Source organism: Leptonychotes weddellii, chromosome 5, assembly GCF_054177405.1.
Source record: "Leptonychotes weddellii isolate Sample4059 chromosome 5, ASM5417740v2, whole genome shotgun sequence".
NCBI classification, from domain to species: domain Eukaryota; kingdom Metazoa; phylum Chordata; class Mammalia; order Carnivora; family Phocidae; genus Leptonychotes; species Leptonychotes weddellii.
The window spans coordinates 81,825,536-81,845,015 of NC_138373.1; the positions used below are offsets into that span (position 1 = coordinate 81,825,536).

The 19,480-nt window shown below is 34.6% G+C and overlaps 1 protein-coding gene across 2 annotated transcripts in view; it reads left to right on the top strand.

The window, feature by feature from the left end:
* The window catches only part of AEBP2 (AE binding protein 2), a 281,379-nt gene extending 262,486 nt beyond the window's left edge, over positions 1–18,893 (top strand). For both annotated transcript variants that reach the window (XM_081821310.1, XM_006737921.3), the window contains exons 4-9: positions 436–622; positions 4,621–4,745; positions 10,713–10,780; positions 13,555–13,668; positions 16,096–16,122; positions 16,671–18,893. In XM_081821310.1, the coding sequence (XP_081677436.1) occupies positions 436–622; positions 4,621–4,745; positions 10,713–10,780; positions 13,555–13,668; positions 16,096–16,122; positions 16,671–16,716 (567 nt within the window). In that variant the 3' untranslated portion in view covers positions 16,717–18,893. The remainder of the gene's footprint in view (positions 1–435; positions 623–4,620; positions 4,746–10,712; positions 10,781–13,554; positions 13,669–16,095; positions 16,123–16,670) is intronic.
* The last annotated feature ends 587 nt before the right edge of the window (positions 18,894–19,480 follow it).

The window sequence follows — 19,480 nt, forward strand, 5'->3', positions numbered from 1 at the left end:
CCCCCGCCCCGACGAATAAACAAATGAAATCTTAAAAAAAATAAAAACTTAACTGTTTCTCGTAGTGTATGGGGATTAACATAAGAATAAAAAAATAAAAAAAAAACTTACTGTTTCTCTTAGGAAAGTGATTAATTGAAGACCCATATTTTTTCTGGGAAGAACATTCACTATTTTTGTCTTGTGTATAGCGGGAAGCGCAGTAAACTGGAGAGCTGTGAAACTGTAGAGTTTTCTTCTCCAGCTCTGCCTCTGCCTAGTGTGTATTATTTTGGGCAACTTATAAAAATAAAGGATGTAGTAGTCTCATAATTCCTATCTGGAATAGTTCTGTAGTGTTACCGATTTACTTGTGAAACTACAAAATATTCCCTCATTCATATTATACTTGTGCCCTATATGGCATCCCTGACATCCTTTTTTATTTTTCTTTAGTGTGTTGTTGGTGGCTGCAACGCCAGCTTTGCTTCTCAGGGAGGGCTAGCTCGCCATGTACCCACACACTTCAGTCAGCAGAACTCCTCAAAAGTTTCTAGCCAGCCAAAGGCCAAAGAAGAATCTCCTTCTAAAGCTGGGATGAACAAAAGGAGAAAATTAAAGAACAAAAGACGACGCTCATTACGTAAGTGTTTCACTAAAAATCTGTATGTGTATTAGATAGCTTTTGTTTATATCTTGGGCATTCATGGAATTCAGGTTTTACTGTTCTTTAACTCTGCTTGCATGTTTTTGTTAACAATAATAAACAGATAGGATCCCTTGGGTGTCAGTGTGAGAGTTCAGTGTGATAAATGTTTTTGTTTTTTTTTTTTTTAGTGTGATAAATGTTTTATCTTAGTAGTTAAGGGAGGGTGAGTATATGTGGCCTTAGAATATAAAATCTGTAGAATTACATTTTGATGGCTCCTTTGATTCTGTTCTAAAATAAGAAAATTTAAAATATGGCAATGTTGGTATTTTAGAAAATTGTAATAATGAAATAAAAGTAACTAGTCTGCCCCAAAGCGGTATGTGTGAATAGCAAAAACTATTTGTAGTATGTGTCTCAGTACTTAAGTCTATTGTAACATCTCTTATGTGCTCAATTACCAGATTATGAAATGTATCCTCAATATTTAAGATAGAACACAAGATGATGAGGCTTACAAATGCAGGGAGCAGGAATTGACTTAGAACCTCCAGAGCCTAGCACTGGCCCTGGTTCTTAGTGTCAACTGGCAAATAAATATGTCCTAAATGAAGAAGTATGATTGACTGCAGCTGTCATTGAAAGGGAGTCCACTGCAAGGGTGAACTAGAAAGAAAAAAATAGATTGCACTGTACCCTCCTTTCTCTTGGGATTTGATTATAGAAGAGACTCCAGACACTAAACCAGATTAGAAGGTTTGTCTCTAGAATGTTAACATTTTTTTGTTACTACAAAGCTGCAGTGGACAAATGAACAAATCATAGGTGACAAACTTTTCTAAACTCTTAAGTTTCTTGTTGAAATAAACAAGTGTATTTTTCAGAGTTGGCTATTGAATTTAGGTTATGGATCCATTTTCCTTTTGCCTTCCATTTTGTAAAAACAGAAATGACATCTGTTTATTTTACCTGACTATTGATTTGGGTAGCTTGCAATCACAGAAAATTGCTAAATATATATTATGGTATTCAAAACTGAGAATAACTTTCCCACCTATTCCACTTAATAACCTCATTATTTTCTTCTGAGTGTATACATAGTAATCATTTAAACTTACTGACTTTTTCACATTATTTGTTTGGTAATACCTCTACAGTTTGCTAGTTCTCTTAAGGAGAACGGTTCAGTTAAGTATCCAGTCCTCACTTAGAAATGGAGGGACCGGTGGCTGCTTTTAAGTCTGGCCTCTTTTGAGAATGTTTTTTCCAATATTAACTAATAAAATGGGCTACGTAGGGAGAGTGGTGGGGAGGGAGGTCTTGTGGTAGGTGAAAAAAAAAAAAAAACAACCTTTTTGTTTCCTGTTTTATGGGGGAGAATGAGGATAATCCTGAATATATGAACTTTAAAAGATCAAGACCTTTCACTGTGAGTAGCCACTATTAAGTGCTGTGGTTTGAATGGCAGAGCTGCTGCCATTGCACTCCATTCCTTCCTTAAAAATATACAAGTCTATAGTAGTGTACTAAAATCACTTTGATAGTACCTTCTTCATGTAATTCAGAGAGGTCATTTTCACTTAACTGGGTGAAATGTATATTAACAAATAGTAGAACTGTAGCTCTTACTGTTTGATACAATTTTGACGTACTTTAAAGTGGAAAGAATAGTACAATAAATAGTTGTATATCTTTCATTTAGAGAATATGCCGTATTTGATTTATCTCCCTACATACATACTTTTTTGTCCTGATTCCAACATACAAGAATGCATCTCCTAAGAATAAAGATATTCTTTTACATGACCATAATACCATTCTTGGGGAGATACCCATAATACCATACCAAAAAGGCAAAAAGAAATCAGGTAACATGTATAGTTTTGAGCCACAGTCTTTATTTTTGTGGTCTCCAAAGGTTTTTTGATTGTATAGCTCATCAGTTAAAAAAAAATGCTTGAGCACCCAATCCCAACATCTGTGCTTATATAGTGCACACAGATAATGCTACTGATACACATTATAAAGCAGTTACCAAGAAGGGTATATTGAAAAACATCAAGATGAAAAACAAAAGTAGTGATAGTATTTTCTTCCCTTACCCTAAGGGATCATGACACAGACCTGCTTTGGAGACTATTGTTCTAGTTTCTCTGTTTCCTCTAAGTGCTTATCCTGCTCAGGAAAAAGCGTATTTGGAGAGCACGGACAGAGTAGAGTACACTTTTATTTCCCCCCAGTAGGCACAAATCTGATAGGAAGGGGATTTGTTTTTCCTTTTGACTTTTTTTTTTTTCCCCATAAACGTCAAATATTTTTTTCTGATTTACTCTTGCATTCCTAGTCTTGTGGGTTCTGCTAGTTTATTACTTGATGTTTTGCTTATTTCCTTTTGAAGAAAAGTCCAGTGAAAAAATAGCTATTCATTATTGAGTATGCCAACTGGTGAAAACATTTCCCACAAAAGCTCTGGTGGATTTGTGTAGATGTTCTGAGAACTCCATGATTAGCAGAGGCAAATCCACCTCACGTAGTAAATCAGAATAGTGTGGTAAATCAGCATACATGTAATTCAGAATAGACTGTACCAGGAAATCAGGCCATTTCATTTATTGTCAATAAAATTTAATTTTTAATTACAGATGATCTTGAAAATTTTCATGTATTAGTAAGCTCCACAGTTGTAAAATATGAAATTCACTTTCCTTATTTTGAGCAACATTCTTATTAGGAATAAAAATAGCATAATTTATAATAATACTAGTGGGATGAAAACAGAAATTTAAAAAATGTTCTTACCAAACCAAATTAAATCTTCAGTGTATAGTTTTGTTGTGATTACACTAAGAGATTGCTTACTCCAGATTTGTGAACTTATTTTAAAAAGTAGTATAAGCTTATTAATATAAACCACTTTGTGATTTAAGACATTTTTCATATGCATTTGTTTTACTTAATCATAGTCTATAGCTGTTGTATATTCATTTCACAAATAAGGAAACAGGTTAAGTAGATTAAGCAGTTGCCGAAGTCACACAGCTAATAACTGGTGGAGTTGGGAGTTAGAATTTTGGCAGACTCATTGGCACTGAAAACTTTATAATTTTCTTAGATTGTTGTTATTTTTAATTTTATATTTATAAATTTATAATTTTCTTAGATTGTTGTTAGAGTTATTTTTTTTCTTTGAATATTTATTTATTTGAGAGGGAGAGGGAGAGCAAATCCCAAGCAGACTGCCCACTAAGCGTGGAGCTGATATGGGACTCAATCTCAGGACACTGTTCAGGACCTGAGCCCAAACTGAGTCAGATGCTCAACCATCTGTACCACCCAGGCGCCCCAGAAGAGTTATTTATATTCAAGAAAATACTTGCCAAAAACTCCAAAATAATATTACAGGTTTTTCAGATTTGGAAAAAAAATTTTTTTTTAAATTTATTTAAGTAATCTCTACACCCAACGTGGAGCTCAAACTCACAGTCCTGAGATCGAATCCTTTGCTCCTCCAACTGAGCCAGCCAGGTGCCCCAGATTTGGAAAATTTTTGATCACATGTTAATATAGAATATTCATGACATGTATTTTATATATTTGGCTGTGGTGAATTAGATCTCAGCATATTGATAGATGAGATACTCATCAGATTGTTGAAAATACAGGACTGGTGCTCAGGAGAGGTACTGAAATAAAATATGAAATTATATGGAAAAGATAGTAGCTGTAGTGTGGAATCATGAGGCCTAAGGTTAGAACCTCACACACCAATGGGCATAGTTAACACACATTCACTCATTAGTTGGAAGTCTACTTTTGTGTATCCTTCTTGTCAGGTAGACCCTGTGTTCTGAAAGCAAAATAAAATTTTTTATTTAAATACCAGATACGTATGTTAATTGTTTCAGTCCTTCTTCTTACATATTTTTGTGGAAAATCTTGGCAGATTGTTACATTTTTCTAAATATTCTTTATCTTTTTGTATTGACTTTTAGCACGACCACATGATTTCTTCGATGCACAAACACTGGATGCGATAAGACATCGAGCCATATGCTTTAACCTCTCAGCTCATATAGAAAGTTTAGGGAAGGGACACAGTGTTGTTTTTCATAGTACTGTAAGTATTTGTTACTGTTTTTTTTTAATTATCAATGTAGGTTTGCAAGAACATGTATTTTGACTTTCACAATCATATTTCTAAACTCAAAATCTTAAGAAAATATATTTTAACAAAATCACAAAAAGTTCTGCTTTATCAGTATTTTAAAAATTACATGTATTGTTGGTTATAAAGCAAATACAGTTAACTCTTAACATGGGTTTGAACTGCACAGGTCCACTTAACACAGATTTTTTTTCAATAAAGATAGTAAAGTACTGTAAATGTATTTTTCTTCCTTATGATTTTCTTCTAGTTTATTATAAGATATGGCATATAATACATATAATGTATAAAATATATTAATCGACTGTTTATGTTATCAGTAAGGCTTCTGATCAATAGACTGTTGTAAAGTTCTTGGGGAGTCAAAAGTTAAACGTGGATTTTCAATAATATGGGTGGTTGGCAGTCCTAACCTCTGCATTGTTCAAGAGTCAACTGTATTTTCCACAGTTCAACATTTTGATGATTAAATTGAATATTTTAGCCTTTAATTTGAGCTATTTAGGAATATTGGGGTGACATTTGGGCTTGTAGGCATTTGAAGATCAGGCTCTAACCTTAAACTAGGTGTCTTTTCTGCTTTCCTCATTTGTAAAATTAGAATATTAGACTCTTTTTAACTCATAGCCATAAGTGCTTACATGCTTCCCCCTCACCCCCCAGAACACATCTAAAGTTGGAATTAAATAAGATAACGGCCACAGATTAAAGATTTGTGAAGGAGGGAGTTTTTGTTTATTCTACTGATGTATCCCAAATTTCTGTAATTGTGCCTTGACACGTAGTAGGCAGTCTGTATATTTGTTTGAATGACTATGTTCAGTATCAAGTTCAAATTTCAAGTGTCAAATTTGAAAAAGCAATAAATACTTTTATTTTTCGTTAGCTAGGAAGTAACAGAGAGTTGTTCTTTATTCCCATGCCCCTTGCCATTTTATTATCCAGTCATCCTTAAATTGGTGTATTTTGATGTAGGTAAGTTAGTAGAGATAAATTTTAGACCAGACCTTGGTGATTTGAAACCCTGGAGAAAGGGATTGTTTAATTTTGACTGTTGAAATATAAAATATACTAAATTTAGGTTTTATTTCTTTTTTTTTTTTTTAAAGATTTTATTTATTTATTTGAGAGAGAGAGAATGAGAGAGAACACATGAGAGGGGATAGGGTCAGAGGGCAAAGCAGACTCCCCGCTGAGCAGGGAGCCCGATGCGGGACTCGATCCAGGGACTCCGGGATCATGACCTGAGCCGAAGGCAGTCGCTTAACCAACTGAGCCACCCAGGCGCCCTAGGTTTTATTTCTTATATCAGTCAGAATGCACAAGAATTATATACAGAAGATCTATTATTATTATTATTGGTGCAAAAATGTGGTTTTAGTATAGCATGGAGACAGGACCTGTGGGCAGAAAGAGCTGCCTAAAAAAATCAGTATTGATACCAGTTTCTCTACTGGTTTCAATATTTTTTCCATCTCCTATAACTCTATTGCATTGCATTTTCACTTTTTCTTTTATGTATACTTCCAGTGAAACATTCCCAATTTTGATTATGATTACCAGAATGAAGGGCAAGAAATGTAAAGATTAGACCGAAAGCAAGGGACATTTTCTGAGATTGGAGCATGTGTTGTGAGTTTGGGTTTGAGGAAAGGTGCACCGTTATTTATTCTCTTTTAAAGAACATTGGATTAAAAAAAGAACATTGGAAATATAGTTATCTAAATAAGAATGAAAGGGTTGAAAGGAAAATTAGAGTTTGAGAAGACAAAGTTAAAATGGCTGTATTGGGAATTCTGTTGGGATTCAGCAAGATCAGGTACTTGTTCAGCAGTAATGGTTAAAGTCCTCCCTTGTTGTTGTTGTTATTTTTAAAATATTTTATTTATTTGAGAGAGGAAGAGAAGAGAGCACAAGTGGGCGGAGGGGCAAAGGGAGAGGGAGAAACACATTCCTCGCTGAGCAGGGATCCCGACAACAGGGCTCCATCCCAGAACCGTGGGATTATGACCGAGCTGAAGGCAGATGCTTAACCAACTGAACACCCAGGCGCCCCTGAAATCCTCCTTTGAAGTTTGATAACATAGGTTTATGATTTGGTAGGTCTATAATTGTTCTTTTTTTCAAAGGTCAGTAAGTAAGATGTGGTCACCAGACCCAAAGTATGGCATTAGTACCTGTTTGTTCATTCACTTAAATATTGAGCTCCTACTGTGTACTAATGATACAACAGTGAACAAAACCATTAAAACAAAACAACTGTGTCTAGTGGAAGAGACATGATAAACAAGATGAAATAGTAGTAAATTGCAAAAACTTACAGGAAGTGGGGGTATGAGCCATTTAATTATTAGGGGGATGAATGTCATTACTAGAGGGAAAATCAAATATAAAATTGAAAAATAGGAATATGCTAAGTATGTCTGAAAATATGCCAAGTATGCGAGAAGGCAGAGAGTAGGAGTTAAGTCAGAGAGGTAATAGGGGGAGAATCTTGTTGGACTAAGACTTTGGTTTTTATTCTTTGTGTGATTGAAAGCCATTGAAGAAGTTTGAGTAGCCATGATCTGATGTGATTTTTTGTTTTGTAATTTTTATTGAGGTATAATAAATATAAACTGCACCCATTTAAAGTACACAGTTTTATGAGTTTTGACAGTTGATCTATGAAACCACCACCGGCCGCCACAGTTAAGATACAGAACATTCCCATCACTCAAAAGTTTTCTAGTGTAAAACTTCACTGATCTCTTTCCTCTCATGTGGATTTTAATGTGCTCACTTGGGTTTCTGTGTTGAAAACAGAATGTAGGTCAGGATGGGGAAAAGAGGATCAGTCCTTTTAGTATCTGAGGTGAGAAAAGGCCAGAATGGTTACAGTGGAGATGCTAAGAATTGTTAGATTCTGAATATCTTTAGAAAGTAGTACTGACCATGGGTGGCTCAGACAGTTAAGCGTCTGCCTTCGGCTCAGGTCACGATCTCAGGGTCCTGGGATTGAGCCCCGCATCGGGCTCCTCCTCCCTCTCCCTCTGCCTGCTGCTCCCCCTGCTCGTACTCTCTCTCTAATTAAAAAAAAAAAAAAAATCTTAAAAAAAAAAAAGAAGTACTGACTAGAATTATGGAGGGATCAGATGATGTGTTTGATAATGAAAGTAAAGGATAACTCCACTGTTTTTGGCCTGGGTAACTGGACAAAAGAATGGAGTTGCCATCTAACAGAGAATTTGGGGAGAGCAGATTGAGGGAGAGGGCAGTGTCAAGAGCTTAATTTTTGACACATTCAATAGAGAATCTATTGCCTCTTTCACTTAGCCAGATGGAGGTAAGAGTTTGAGCCCAGAGGAGAGGTGTGGCTACAGATACAAATATGGACATTTTCAGCATATTAGTGGTATTTAAAGGAATCAGACTGGATATGGTCACCTAGGAACTAAGTATAAATAGAGAAGAAGTGTAAGGAATGAGGTTTGGGGCTTATCACTGATTTTAAAGGGCAATAGATCTGGTGAAATAATGGTTTAGTAATGAGCAAGTATGAATATTAAGGAATAATGATGGTGACGGTGGTGAATAAGCTTATGTTTTGAAAATGAAGCACCAATGTTCACATGCTTTCATTAGAGCAGCTTTTTTTTTTTTTTTTTAAGATTTTATTTATTTATTTGACAGAGAGAGATATAGTGAGAGCAGGAACACAAGCAGGAGGAGTGGAAGAGGGAGAAGCAGGCTTCCTGCTGAGCAGGGAGCCCGATGTGGGACTCGATCCCAGGACCCTGGGATCATGACCTGAGCCGAAGGCAGACGCTTAACGACTGAGCCACCCAGGTGCCCATTAGAGCAGCTTCTTGTGATGAAATCTTTAGGTTCACCATGGGAAGAACAGAGATGATCAAAAGAATGAAGGAACTGAAAACTGGTGATATTAGGAGTCTGGAAAAAAAATTTTTTTAATTCACTGTGTCAAAATCGTCTCTGAACATGAAAATCAGTTTTTTAGCTGTAGAAAATATCTGAGAGGTTTTAAGAACATGATACTTAATGTTTGCCATACAATAAAAAACTAACGAATAAGAGTGATTTGCACCCTGAAGTCACATCAGGGATGCATGAATACCTTGAACTGAGGAAGAGCCACAAAGGTAGAGTGTAATCTGAGGAGTGCTTTTTCCTGAGGAAAGTGGAAGGAAGAGGTAACAGTATGGGAAAAGGTACTTCATTGGACACAATAGAAAAGAAGGGGGTTACGTGGACCTCCCAAATTCCATGACTAGGAAGGTTTTGATGGAGGTGGTATGTGTTAAATAGAATCACTTCTTTTTTTTTTTTTTAAAGATTTTATTTATTTGACAGAGAGAAACACAGCGAGAGAGGGAACACAAGCAGGGGGAATGGGAGAGGGAGAAGCAGGCTTCCCGCCGAGCAGGGAGCCCAGTGCGGGGCTCGATCCCAGGACCCTGGGATCATGACCTGAGCCGAAGGCAGACACTTAACGACTGAGCCACCCAGGCGCCCTGAATCACTTCTTTTAGTAGGCAGACTATTCAATATTAACTGCAAATTTAAGTTTCCTAGCAACCAAATAAGCAATTACAGGAAATAACCATACTGATAATGGAACAGTTTGCAGAAAAATAGGTTGTGAGGTACATACTGTGCAGTTGGCCTAATTTGTCTTACTTCTTTAATTGAAACGTTTTCTTTTGAGCCTTCTCCAGAAGAGGTCAGCAGAATCCTAGTTACCAGTTAGTTGGCTTGCTGTGCTTGGTTGGTTTGCATTGTTTTCATGTCTTATTTTTTTGTATAGGTATTTTGTTTCAACATCTTCAGATCTGTCTTTGGGCTCTTAAATTAATCTCATTGCCAAGTCTAGAGTTAGTGTTGGTTTTTAAATAATGGGAATAGAGGTATTTTTTTATAAAGTGCTGTTTTTACTTAGTTCTAATATAGTTTGAGGTGGCTGCTGCTTAAACTTGGTAAAAATACTGAGATTTAGATTATGAGAACACTAAAGTGCTGATTTTGTTAATATGGAAGTTGTAAGAGTTATAAAATAACAATTTTGGTCAGTTATTTAAGCATTTCCTTAAATTTTCAGAATCTGGTAATGAATGTCAAGTATGTTGCCTTTTTTACGTTTTATATTATTTGGTCTTTTTATTCAGTTGATCCACCGTTTAACTTTGATCTGTAGATTCCTTATAACTGAACCTAAACACTGATCGGCTAATGTTTCATTTAAAATAACACAGACCAACCAGCAAACAGAAACATCCAAGCAAACAATAAATATCTTAGTCATAAATTAGAGACTTTTCCTATCTCAGCTGTTGTTATTTTTTCTTTACTCTTTTACTTGTTCTTCAAGAATATTCCAGCCAGGGGCGCCTGGGTGGCTCAGTTGTTAAGTGTCTGCCTTCGGCTCAGGTCATGATCCCAGGGTCCTGGGATCGAGCCCTGCATCGGGCTCCCTGCTCGGTGGGAAGCCTGCTTCTCCCTCTCCCACTCCCCTTGCTTGTGTTCCCTCTCTCGCTGGGTCTCTCTCTGTCAAATAAACAAATAAAATCTTTAGGAAAAAAAAGAATATTCCAGCCAATACGGATTTTTGGCTGGCAGTCTAGCTGATCTTCAGACTTTAATTGATAGTAAAATAAATAGCATTTTCAGTCCCTTAATAAAGTTAACATGGTGTTAGTATTTGGCAATGCAAAACTTCAACTCCTTTTTTCTCTTTTTTGTGAAAATACATTATCAAAGGTAAAGCTTCTCAAAGCAGGTCAGAACAAAATATTGTAGTAATAAATGGTCTAGGATATGAACACTTAAAAAATCTTGATTAGGATCAAAAGTGCTTTTTATTGATATATTAAAATAATGTTCTATAAATAATTTTTATGATCTCTTTTATATCATTACTAGGTAATAGCTAAGAGAAAAGAGGATTCTGGAAAGATAAAACTTTTGCTTCATTGGATGCCTGAAGACATGTAAGTATTTGGAATACTGTGTATAATGAATAGACTCTTATTTTTATTAAAATTTTATACTAAAAAATTACTTAAGTTATTGGATTTGAATATCATAAAAGAATTACAGATATTAAACTGCAAAACATTTTGACTTGTCAGTATTAAAAAGATAATCTGTGAAAGCTCTTAGAGTACCTGGGTCAAGGTATAAGCTTTACAACTAGCTTTTTTACTGTTTTGTGGGTTTTTTTGTGTTTTTTTTTTTAAAGATTTTATTTATTTATTTGACAGAGAGAGACACGGCGGGAGAGGGAACACAAGCAGGGGGAGTGGGAGAGGGAGAAGCAGGCTTCCCGCTGAGCAGGGAGCCCGATGCGGGGCTCGATCCCAGGACCCTGGGATCATGACCTGAGCCGAAGGCAGACGCTTAATGACTGAGCCACCCAGGCGCTCCTTTTTTACTGTTTTTAATAAAAGTTGTAATAGCATCATTTTTAGGATGTGATTATGTGATTATTTTTAGGATTTTTCAGTGACCCTTAGGTAGTATGCAAGCAGCCTTAGTTGTGCCTTTGTTTGAATCGTTTATTTAAAAAATTTCTGAATGTTTTCTACCGCACAAGGTATTTTGAAGAAAAATCAGTTGGCTAGTTTTCTAGCAAGTTATGTTTTTCTGGCCCACATGCTCCTTAATTAGACGTTTCTTTCTTTTTTTTTCCCCAAAGATTGTTATTTATTTAACAGAGAGAGAGAGCGCGCGTGCACAAGCAGGGGGAGGGGCAGAGAGCAAGGGAGTAGCAGGCTCCCCACTGAGCAGAGAGCCTGATGGTGGGGCTCCATCCCAGGATCCTGGCATCATGACCTGAGCTGAGGACAGATGTTTAACCACCTGAGCTACCCAGGCATCCCTTAATCAGACATTTCATGTTCAATTTTCCTTTTATCTTTTCATTAAAAATTTTTTTTTCTTGTTAGAAAAGGTAATGAAAGTGTATCATAGGAGTTTTGGATAAAATAAAAAACTACCAAGAATAGAATAAAGTTAAGTGGATGGAATCTCATGTATCCTTGGTTTTTCAGAAATCAGTAGTATGTGGTTAACATTTGTCTTTGTTATTAAATACCTTTCTATAATATTTTCTCATTCTAAGGAGATGTTAATGAATGTGATGTGAATTAAGAGTTCTTATTCTTTTTTTTTTTTTTAAGAGAAGGGAGAGAGGGGTGTGGAAAGAGGGGCCGAGGGAGAGAGAGAAAACTAAGCAGGCTCCATGTTGGGTGTGGAGCCCGGCGTGGGGCTTTATCTCAAAACCCTGAGATCATGACCTGAGCCGAAATCAAGAGTCAGATGCTCAACACACTGAGTCACTGGTGCCCCATGAATTAAGAGTTCTTAAATAGATTTGGGAGTTTACAATACATGCTAGCATAGATCTGTGACTATCAAACTGCCATTAATGTAGAACATATTTTCCACCACTTTCCCCCCTCCCCACCCAGGTTTTGTGGAAATGCTACTGTAAAATATTTTGAAATGGCTTTGTAAAATTTATTTAATGAGCTCCTTTTTAGCTGAAACATTAAAGTTACCCATTTTTCTCTACTGTTAAGAGCTATTAAAATCAATACGCAAACTGCAAAATGTTAATGGTTTTCGATACACATTGCCTTCCTGAAAGTTTGTGCCAATTATAATCCCACCTACTACATTAGAGAGCTTATTTCTCTGGCTTACTATTAATACATTGATTATTATCACAAATTTTGTATTTCTATGATTACATATAATTTTTAAACTTTTTAATCTTTGGTGAATTTTTGGGTTTGTGTCCTTTGTCTCCCCTGTCCCTTTTTCCCCAATGAGTATTCACCTGTTTCATACTGATTTGTAAGAGCTCTTTTTATATTAAGGTTAAAAACATAGTTCCTTTAAGATATATTGAAATATATGTGTATTTTTAGTATTTTGGAAATTGATCAGTCCAAATATCAGAATGCTTTTATTTGAATTTCCTGGTAGGATTAGCTTTCTTTGAATTCAGGATTTGATCACTTGCATTTTTTTACATGGGTTTTAATCTAGTGGAGTGTTTATTTCTTCATTAAAAAACTTGGTGTCAGGGGCGCCTGGGTGGCTCAGATGGTTGGGCGTCTGCCTTCAGCTCGGGTCATGATCCCAGGGTCCTGGGATCGAGCCCCGCATCCGGCTCCTGGCTCGGCGGGGAGCCTGTTTCTCCCTCTCCCTCTGCCTCTCCCCCTGCTCATGCTCTTGTTCTCTCTGTATCTCTGTGTCTCGAATGTATAAATAAAATCTTAAAAAACAAACAAACAAACCTTGGTGTCAGCATAAGGAATATAGTCAGTAGTACTATAATAATGTGATATGGTGACAGAGTAATGTAGAATTGTTGAATTTAATATGTAGTACACCTGAAACTAATATAACATTGTAAGTCAACTGTAATTCAATAAAAAATAAAAATAAAAAGCAGCTCATTGTCAAAATGTCATCAAGTCAAGCTCAAATACGAATTTTACTCCGTGAATTAAGAGTGTTTTATAATGCATGTTTCCAAGTTTGATGTGGCTTTGCCACCAGAAATTCCTGACTCATTCCCAAATTCATGCCTGAAATTTCACTGCCATTTTTTAGCTGAGACTCTGCATCCCATTGCTGTTCTTGGCTCCTGAAAAGCTTGTTAACCCAGCAGAAAAGTCTGGGTAATGTGAAGTTATATGAAGAGTAAGCTTAAGATTAATGTTATTTCATTTATGACTTGTTTTTTACATAGTCTGCCTGACGTGTGGGTGAATGAAAGTGAACGACATCAATTAAAAACTAAAGTAGTTCATTTATCAAAGCTACCCAAAGATACTGCCTTGCTTTTGGATCCAAACATATACAGGTAATTTAATTCTTGATTTGATGTTTTACTTTTTGAATTGTAATCTTAAATCTCCCTAAATTTTGGATATAAGGTTAGGACTTATTTTTAAGTACTGAATTTCAGTACCAAGCATAGTTTGCTTTCTGGAGCTTTGTATATGGAAATTCCATCACAAACGTTTATAAATTTGTAGGATCCAGAAAGATAATATTTTGGTAAAGTTTATATGCCACTTTACTTCCCGATTTATCTTATGTAGCTTAGATTGTAATATATATAGTATTTTGAAAATAAGTGCCTTTTGTTTAAGTATGTAATTCTTTCTATAATACCAGATTTCTGTGGGTCTGGGAATATATCCCATGTGCCCTAAAATACCATAAATGGTTGAATCTTTAAACTTATACTCCACCCAAACTTTTTAGTAGAGCAGTTTAAATATTGTTGTGTTTGTTTTTAAGAGGTAGCTCAGTGTTCACATTGCTAATAACTTTCTGATCTGACCTTTGTTTTAGTGTGCTGTGCTTATGAAGGTATAGGGGGGGAAGGAGAAGAGACCAACATTTCTGACTATGTGCTGAGTCACTTTGCTAGGTGCTTTACATATACTTCATCCTCACAGCAGCCTGTGAAGTAGGTGTTACTATCTCTGTTTTACAGATTGGAAAACTGAGGCAAGAGTTTAAGTAGCTTGCCCAAGGTTACACAGATAGTATGTGACTGAACTCTCCTTACGGCCTCCATCCAAATGACATATACTAGGGTGATTCAGAAAGTGGTGAAAATGCTTAAAAGCACTCTTCATAAGCAAACTTCCTGTGTTTTTAAAATCAGTTTTAATTTGATATGTATTTTGCATAGGGATAGGTTGAATAAGAATATAAGATAGAATATAATAATTGATAATCCCAAATATGAATTTTAGCTGTCATAAAGAGACCGTGATCTATGCCAAATTCTGAAGCAGTTAAACACTTTGAAGGTTCTGTTCATTCTATGACTCAATTTTTGGAATGTTATTCAGTATAATAGGATTTCTTATAATTGGAGATATCTTCTGAGAATGAAATTTTAACAAAATGGGCCTTGCCATGTGGAAACATTGAGACTCTTGAGTTTTCCCTACTCCCCTCCCAAATTTATTTTAAATGTCTTCTGATGAAGGTGCTAATAATAAGTACCATAAAAACTTGTTTTTTTGTGGGATTAACTATGTTAACAAGAGGTTAACTAGTGTAGTAAATAGTGAAATTACCTTAAAGGAGAAGATTGAAGAAAATCCACTACCAAAAATACGGGAAAGTAACGATTTACCTTTCTCTTTATAAGAAAATAATTGAATATTCTTTATTTACTGGTACTTAATTTAGGGTTTATTTCTGCTTACTCTTTGAAGGTAGTAATTAAAATTAGCATTCTAAAAGAGTGATATTTTGGGAAAGCCACCCTGCTATTAGAACTGGTTGTAAACATCCCTTAGGCAGAGGGTTGACAAAGGGGCATGAATCTTAATTATAAGATTCAGACTAACTTCTGTGTTTCTGCCCTGCATTCTACTTCCCCCTCTCTAAGGGTCTTCCTTTTTCACAGACCAGCTTATTTTTGTAATTCTTGTGTATATAGGAAGCGAATTAGATATTTTAGTGAATATTTTTAGTGACTTAAAAAAAAAAAAGCATTCAGGTGCAGAACTACTGTCCAAAAGGGCGTAGGAATTCCATTGCATGTTCTCAAAAGTGTACATCTACAGTTCTTACGGATTTCATTTTTGGGTAGTGAACATGTTCTTAAGACATATTAAATGCATCTGTGGAGTTAATTTTCTTTAACTGTATTTCACCCCCCTCCTCCAATCCCTGCCCGGGTCATAACATTTAATTTTGAGTTTAAACTTTCATGCTTCTACTGTTCCGGAAATTAGAATTGAGTCTTTCCTAAAGTGGTACAGATTAATAGAAGTGGCTACATTTGCTGTGGTGTAACATGTGAGCAAAGTCTGGGTTTTGATTTTGAAAACTTGTGAAATGAGGTAAAAAAGCATTTGTTCTAACTTGTTTTAGGAGAATTACTTTGTGGCTTATACACATCTCAAAATGAAACCATGACAAACCTTCCAAAAACATACTAACTTCAAAATGAAACTAAAAAGAACATAATTTATTTAAGATTTAAGCATCAGTTTTAAAGTCCTAGTTGGTTAAAGGGCATGTGTTAAGCATGAGAATCTCTTTCAGAATCAGGTTACATAAAAAGGATTTATTAAAAAGCTGTATTAGGTAACTGAGTTTGCATTCATTAAAATGTGAATGCTTTGGAAATAAATTTTAATGATCAATGATTATCACATTGCCTATATCTTATTTAATGTTTTTAATGTCTCTTTTGTACTACTTAATGTGTTTTGATTCAGTTGAATAAAAGAATATTCCTTTTCTCTTTTTTTAGAACAATGCCGCAGAAGAGGTTGAAGAGGTAAAAAATAAATAAATACATAAAAAGCAAACAAGCGGGGACACCTGCAGTCTTAGTCACTGACAATGGGTTTAGTAAAAGTTGCACATTAGAGTCAACCCCTTTCCTTTTTTTTTTCTTAAATCCAGTATTTAGAATAATATTTATGCTTAGTGTAAACATTCTGTGAATGAAGTAGGCTCTTCTGTGGAATATATTAATATATTACTGTATATCCACATTTTCATGGAATGGTACTGTGGGAGACTGAGCAAACACTTTTCTGGCAACTTAGTGGAACAGCTTCTTAAAGGCTTTGCATGCTTGCTGCTTTAAGCTGCTTTTTTTCCCCCCTTTTAGCGATTACAGTAGTTTATATTGGAAAGAAAACAATTACAACATGTGCCCTTAAAAATACCAAAAGCACTGTAAGGATATTTGTCTTGACAGTGTCTATTGATTTGAAGTCATATTAGGAAATATTTAGACAATGAAAATTATCAAGAGATAATTTACCTTTCAACTATGATAAATAGATGTGATTGGTTGCCATTTGTGTTCTTTTGCAGAACTCTGATAAGAAAAGTGTTCAATTTGTATTTAAGCAAACAGTGAACGACATTTGCAATCAACTAAAAATTCGTCTATCGAATTAGGGCTGAAAATTTCTGTTAAAGAGTGTTGCAGTATGTCTGGTGGCTCCCTTTTCAGGACTAGGGTTTTCTCATGGAGTACAGTATGTTAATATTTACCTATATAACTAATCTGTTAACGGTTTTTGAAAAACCTCTATTTCAAATTATTTGAATAATCCTCATATTTTCATTTTAACCTATATAAGCCTCTAATTTTTTTTTTTCTGAGGAAAGCATTTGGTTTATGAGTTGTTTTTTCTTAACGTAAGAAAAATTGTATTTTTTTTTTTTTTTAAGTTTTTTCAAACTGAATCCTTTATGCACCAAAGTTGGTTTTGAAAAGGAAAATAAAATCACTTTCTTGCTTGGTAAGCAAGAAGCCATATGGATTTTTTTTAACTTACAGAAATGGAAATATGTGTAACTTGTTAGTATTGTATCAAACAAATGTTGCATAGAGATAATAGAACATTGCTTGTAAATAATTCAGCAGATTTGTAATATATTTTTATATTATGAAATGTACTGTAGATGTTTTTCTAGAGGCATGAAAGTTAAATGTATATATTATGGGTAGAAATAATATTGAAGGATATTGTAATTCACTAGTGCTGCCAGAGGAATTGTTAATAAAGCACCTTCTTTAACAATAAATGTCTTTGCAGACTTAAGGGACTATGTACTACTGTTAATATCTATAAGAACAAAACACATTGAACATCCTTCCAGAAAGTCTTTGAGGGAGGACCTATACCCATAATAGAATTATGGCACTCATTTCTGACAGTGACCGTGAAATCAATTATTTCCTTACTGTTGGAAGGACATATTGTAAAGTATATGTGGTTATATGCAGTCAAACTGCAGAAAATACTCCTGATTGAGGAGTTTTCACTTTACTACAGTGATATAAAAACCAGCAATTTTTACACTAAATTTTTTAAAGAATAGACAAAAATATAGAATTAAGCCTTTGGTTCCAAAATGGGAAAGGTTCCATGATACATAAGTCATTTCTCATTTACTTTAAAAAATTTTAAAAAGAATAAAAATTATGGGAGACTTTATTCGTTAACAGTGGGGTAAAGAGCTATATACATGAAATGAGTCATATAAAATTTAAATGAAGTGCAAATAAAAGCACTGCTACTAGAAGACATTCTGGAATGGTTGTTTAATAAGGGTATTATCCATTTGATCTGTAGCAAATGTGATTTTATTTTTGAAAAGAAAAGAAAAGCAGTGTGTTTTACTTTTTTTTTGTTTTCTTTTGCTTAAGCACTTCATCAATTGCTTTATTCTGTATCTACGAAGTAATCTGCAATCTCCTTTGTTCTTTTAAAATTTTGATTTGTTATAAAATTGCCAAATAGAAGTGTTTCAGATATATAGTTTGTACCTGTATTTTTTATTTTATTGCCTCATGTTCTTGTAAGTCATTCTTAATTGACCGATGATTGTAGACCTTGCCTGAGTATTTTTTCTAATAAAACAAAGCAAATCACATTTAGCTTCAAAATTGTAACAATTCAATTAAATTTTAAAACGACATCTGAAATACACATCTCATATTTTCTTTAACGGCACAGCAAATAAATTAGTTTTTTCATTGTTTGGAAATATTTAGATGTCAGAATCAAATTTCATGGTTATTGATTAGCTAGCCTCTGAGTACTCAATCACTCATGGTACTTTGCTGCTTATCTGACTTTGGTCTGATACTATATATTAACACACCAAAAAGAATATGGAATTAAAACGAAATAGTTTTATAACTTGTATATATACATGTATACACACATGCAATTAAGATTGGGAAATAAGTGTGAAAATTTTAACCAAAAATAGTTCATTTAGTGATGTTTACCATTTATATTCTTCCTCCTAACCCCCATATATGACGTATTTGGAATATGGCACCTGAAATTATCAGTCTCTTATTCAGAATCCATTGTATAGTTCAGCAGCAGGCAAACTGCAGCCCACAGGCGTATCCATTCATGTCCGCGTTGTCTGTGACTGCTTTCTCCCTGTAGTGGCAGAGCTGAGTAGTGAGAACAGAAGGCCTGCAAACCCAAAATACTTCGTCTCTGACTTTTAAGGAAAAATTTGCCAGTTCCTGGTATAGTCGATAAAATTTTTGAAAAAACACACCTAGGCCACACAAATTAATCTACATTTTAATCTTACAGTACTAATTTTGGTAATAAGTCAGTACAGTAAATTTCAGTGAAAGTCATTTATACTTTTCAGTAAATATTGCTATATTAGGTACCTGCAACAAATGGTGTTTTTTAAAAAAATTTACATTGAATTTCTTAATAGTTACCAACATTTCACCATTTGTGTTTTTGTATCCTTAGGACTAAATGAGATTTTGTAAATCAAGATTATATTTAAATCATAAGGCACGTCTCCTCTATATAAAAGAATTTTGGAAGTGGAAAATACTGTAAAATTTAAAGTTGTTTATTTTTCTAATAAACTTTTTCCTATATAAATCTTCCCTAAAGTGGACACACATGACTTCTGAATTTCAGATGAAAGGAAATTAAGATGAAGAGTAATTACCTCTCAATGCATATTTTAAGATTTGTTTTACTCTGATTGAAAGCATTGATAATCATGTCAGTAAATCTTTGACTGTAAAACTTTTTTCCCTTTCACACCTTAATAAAATGTTTTAAATATACAAGTACTCTAAAAGGATTAGAATTTGCCACAGTTATTTAAAACATCTTTTA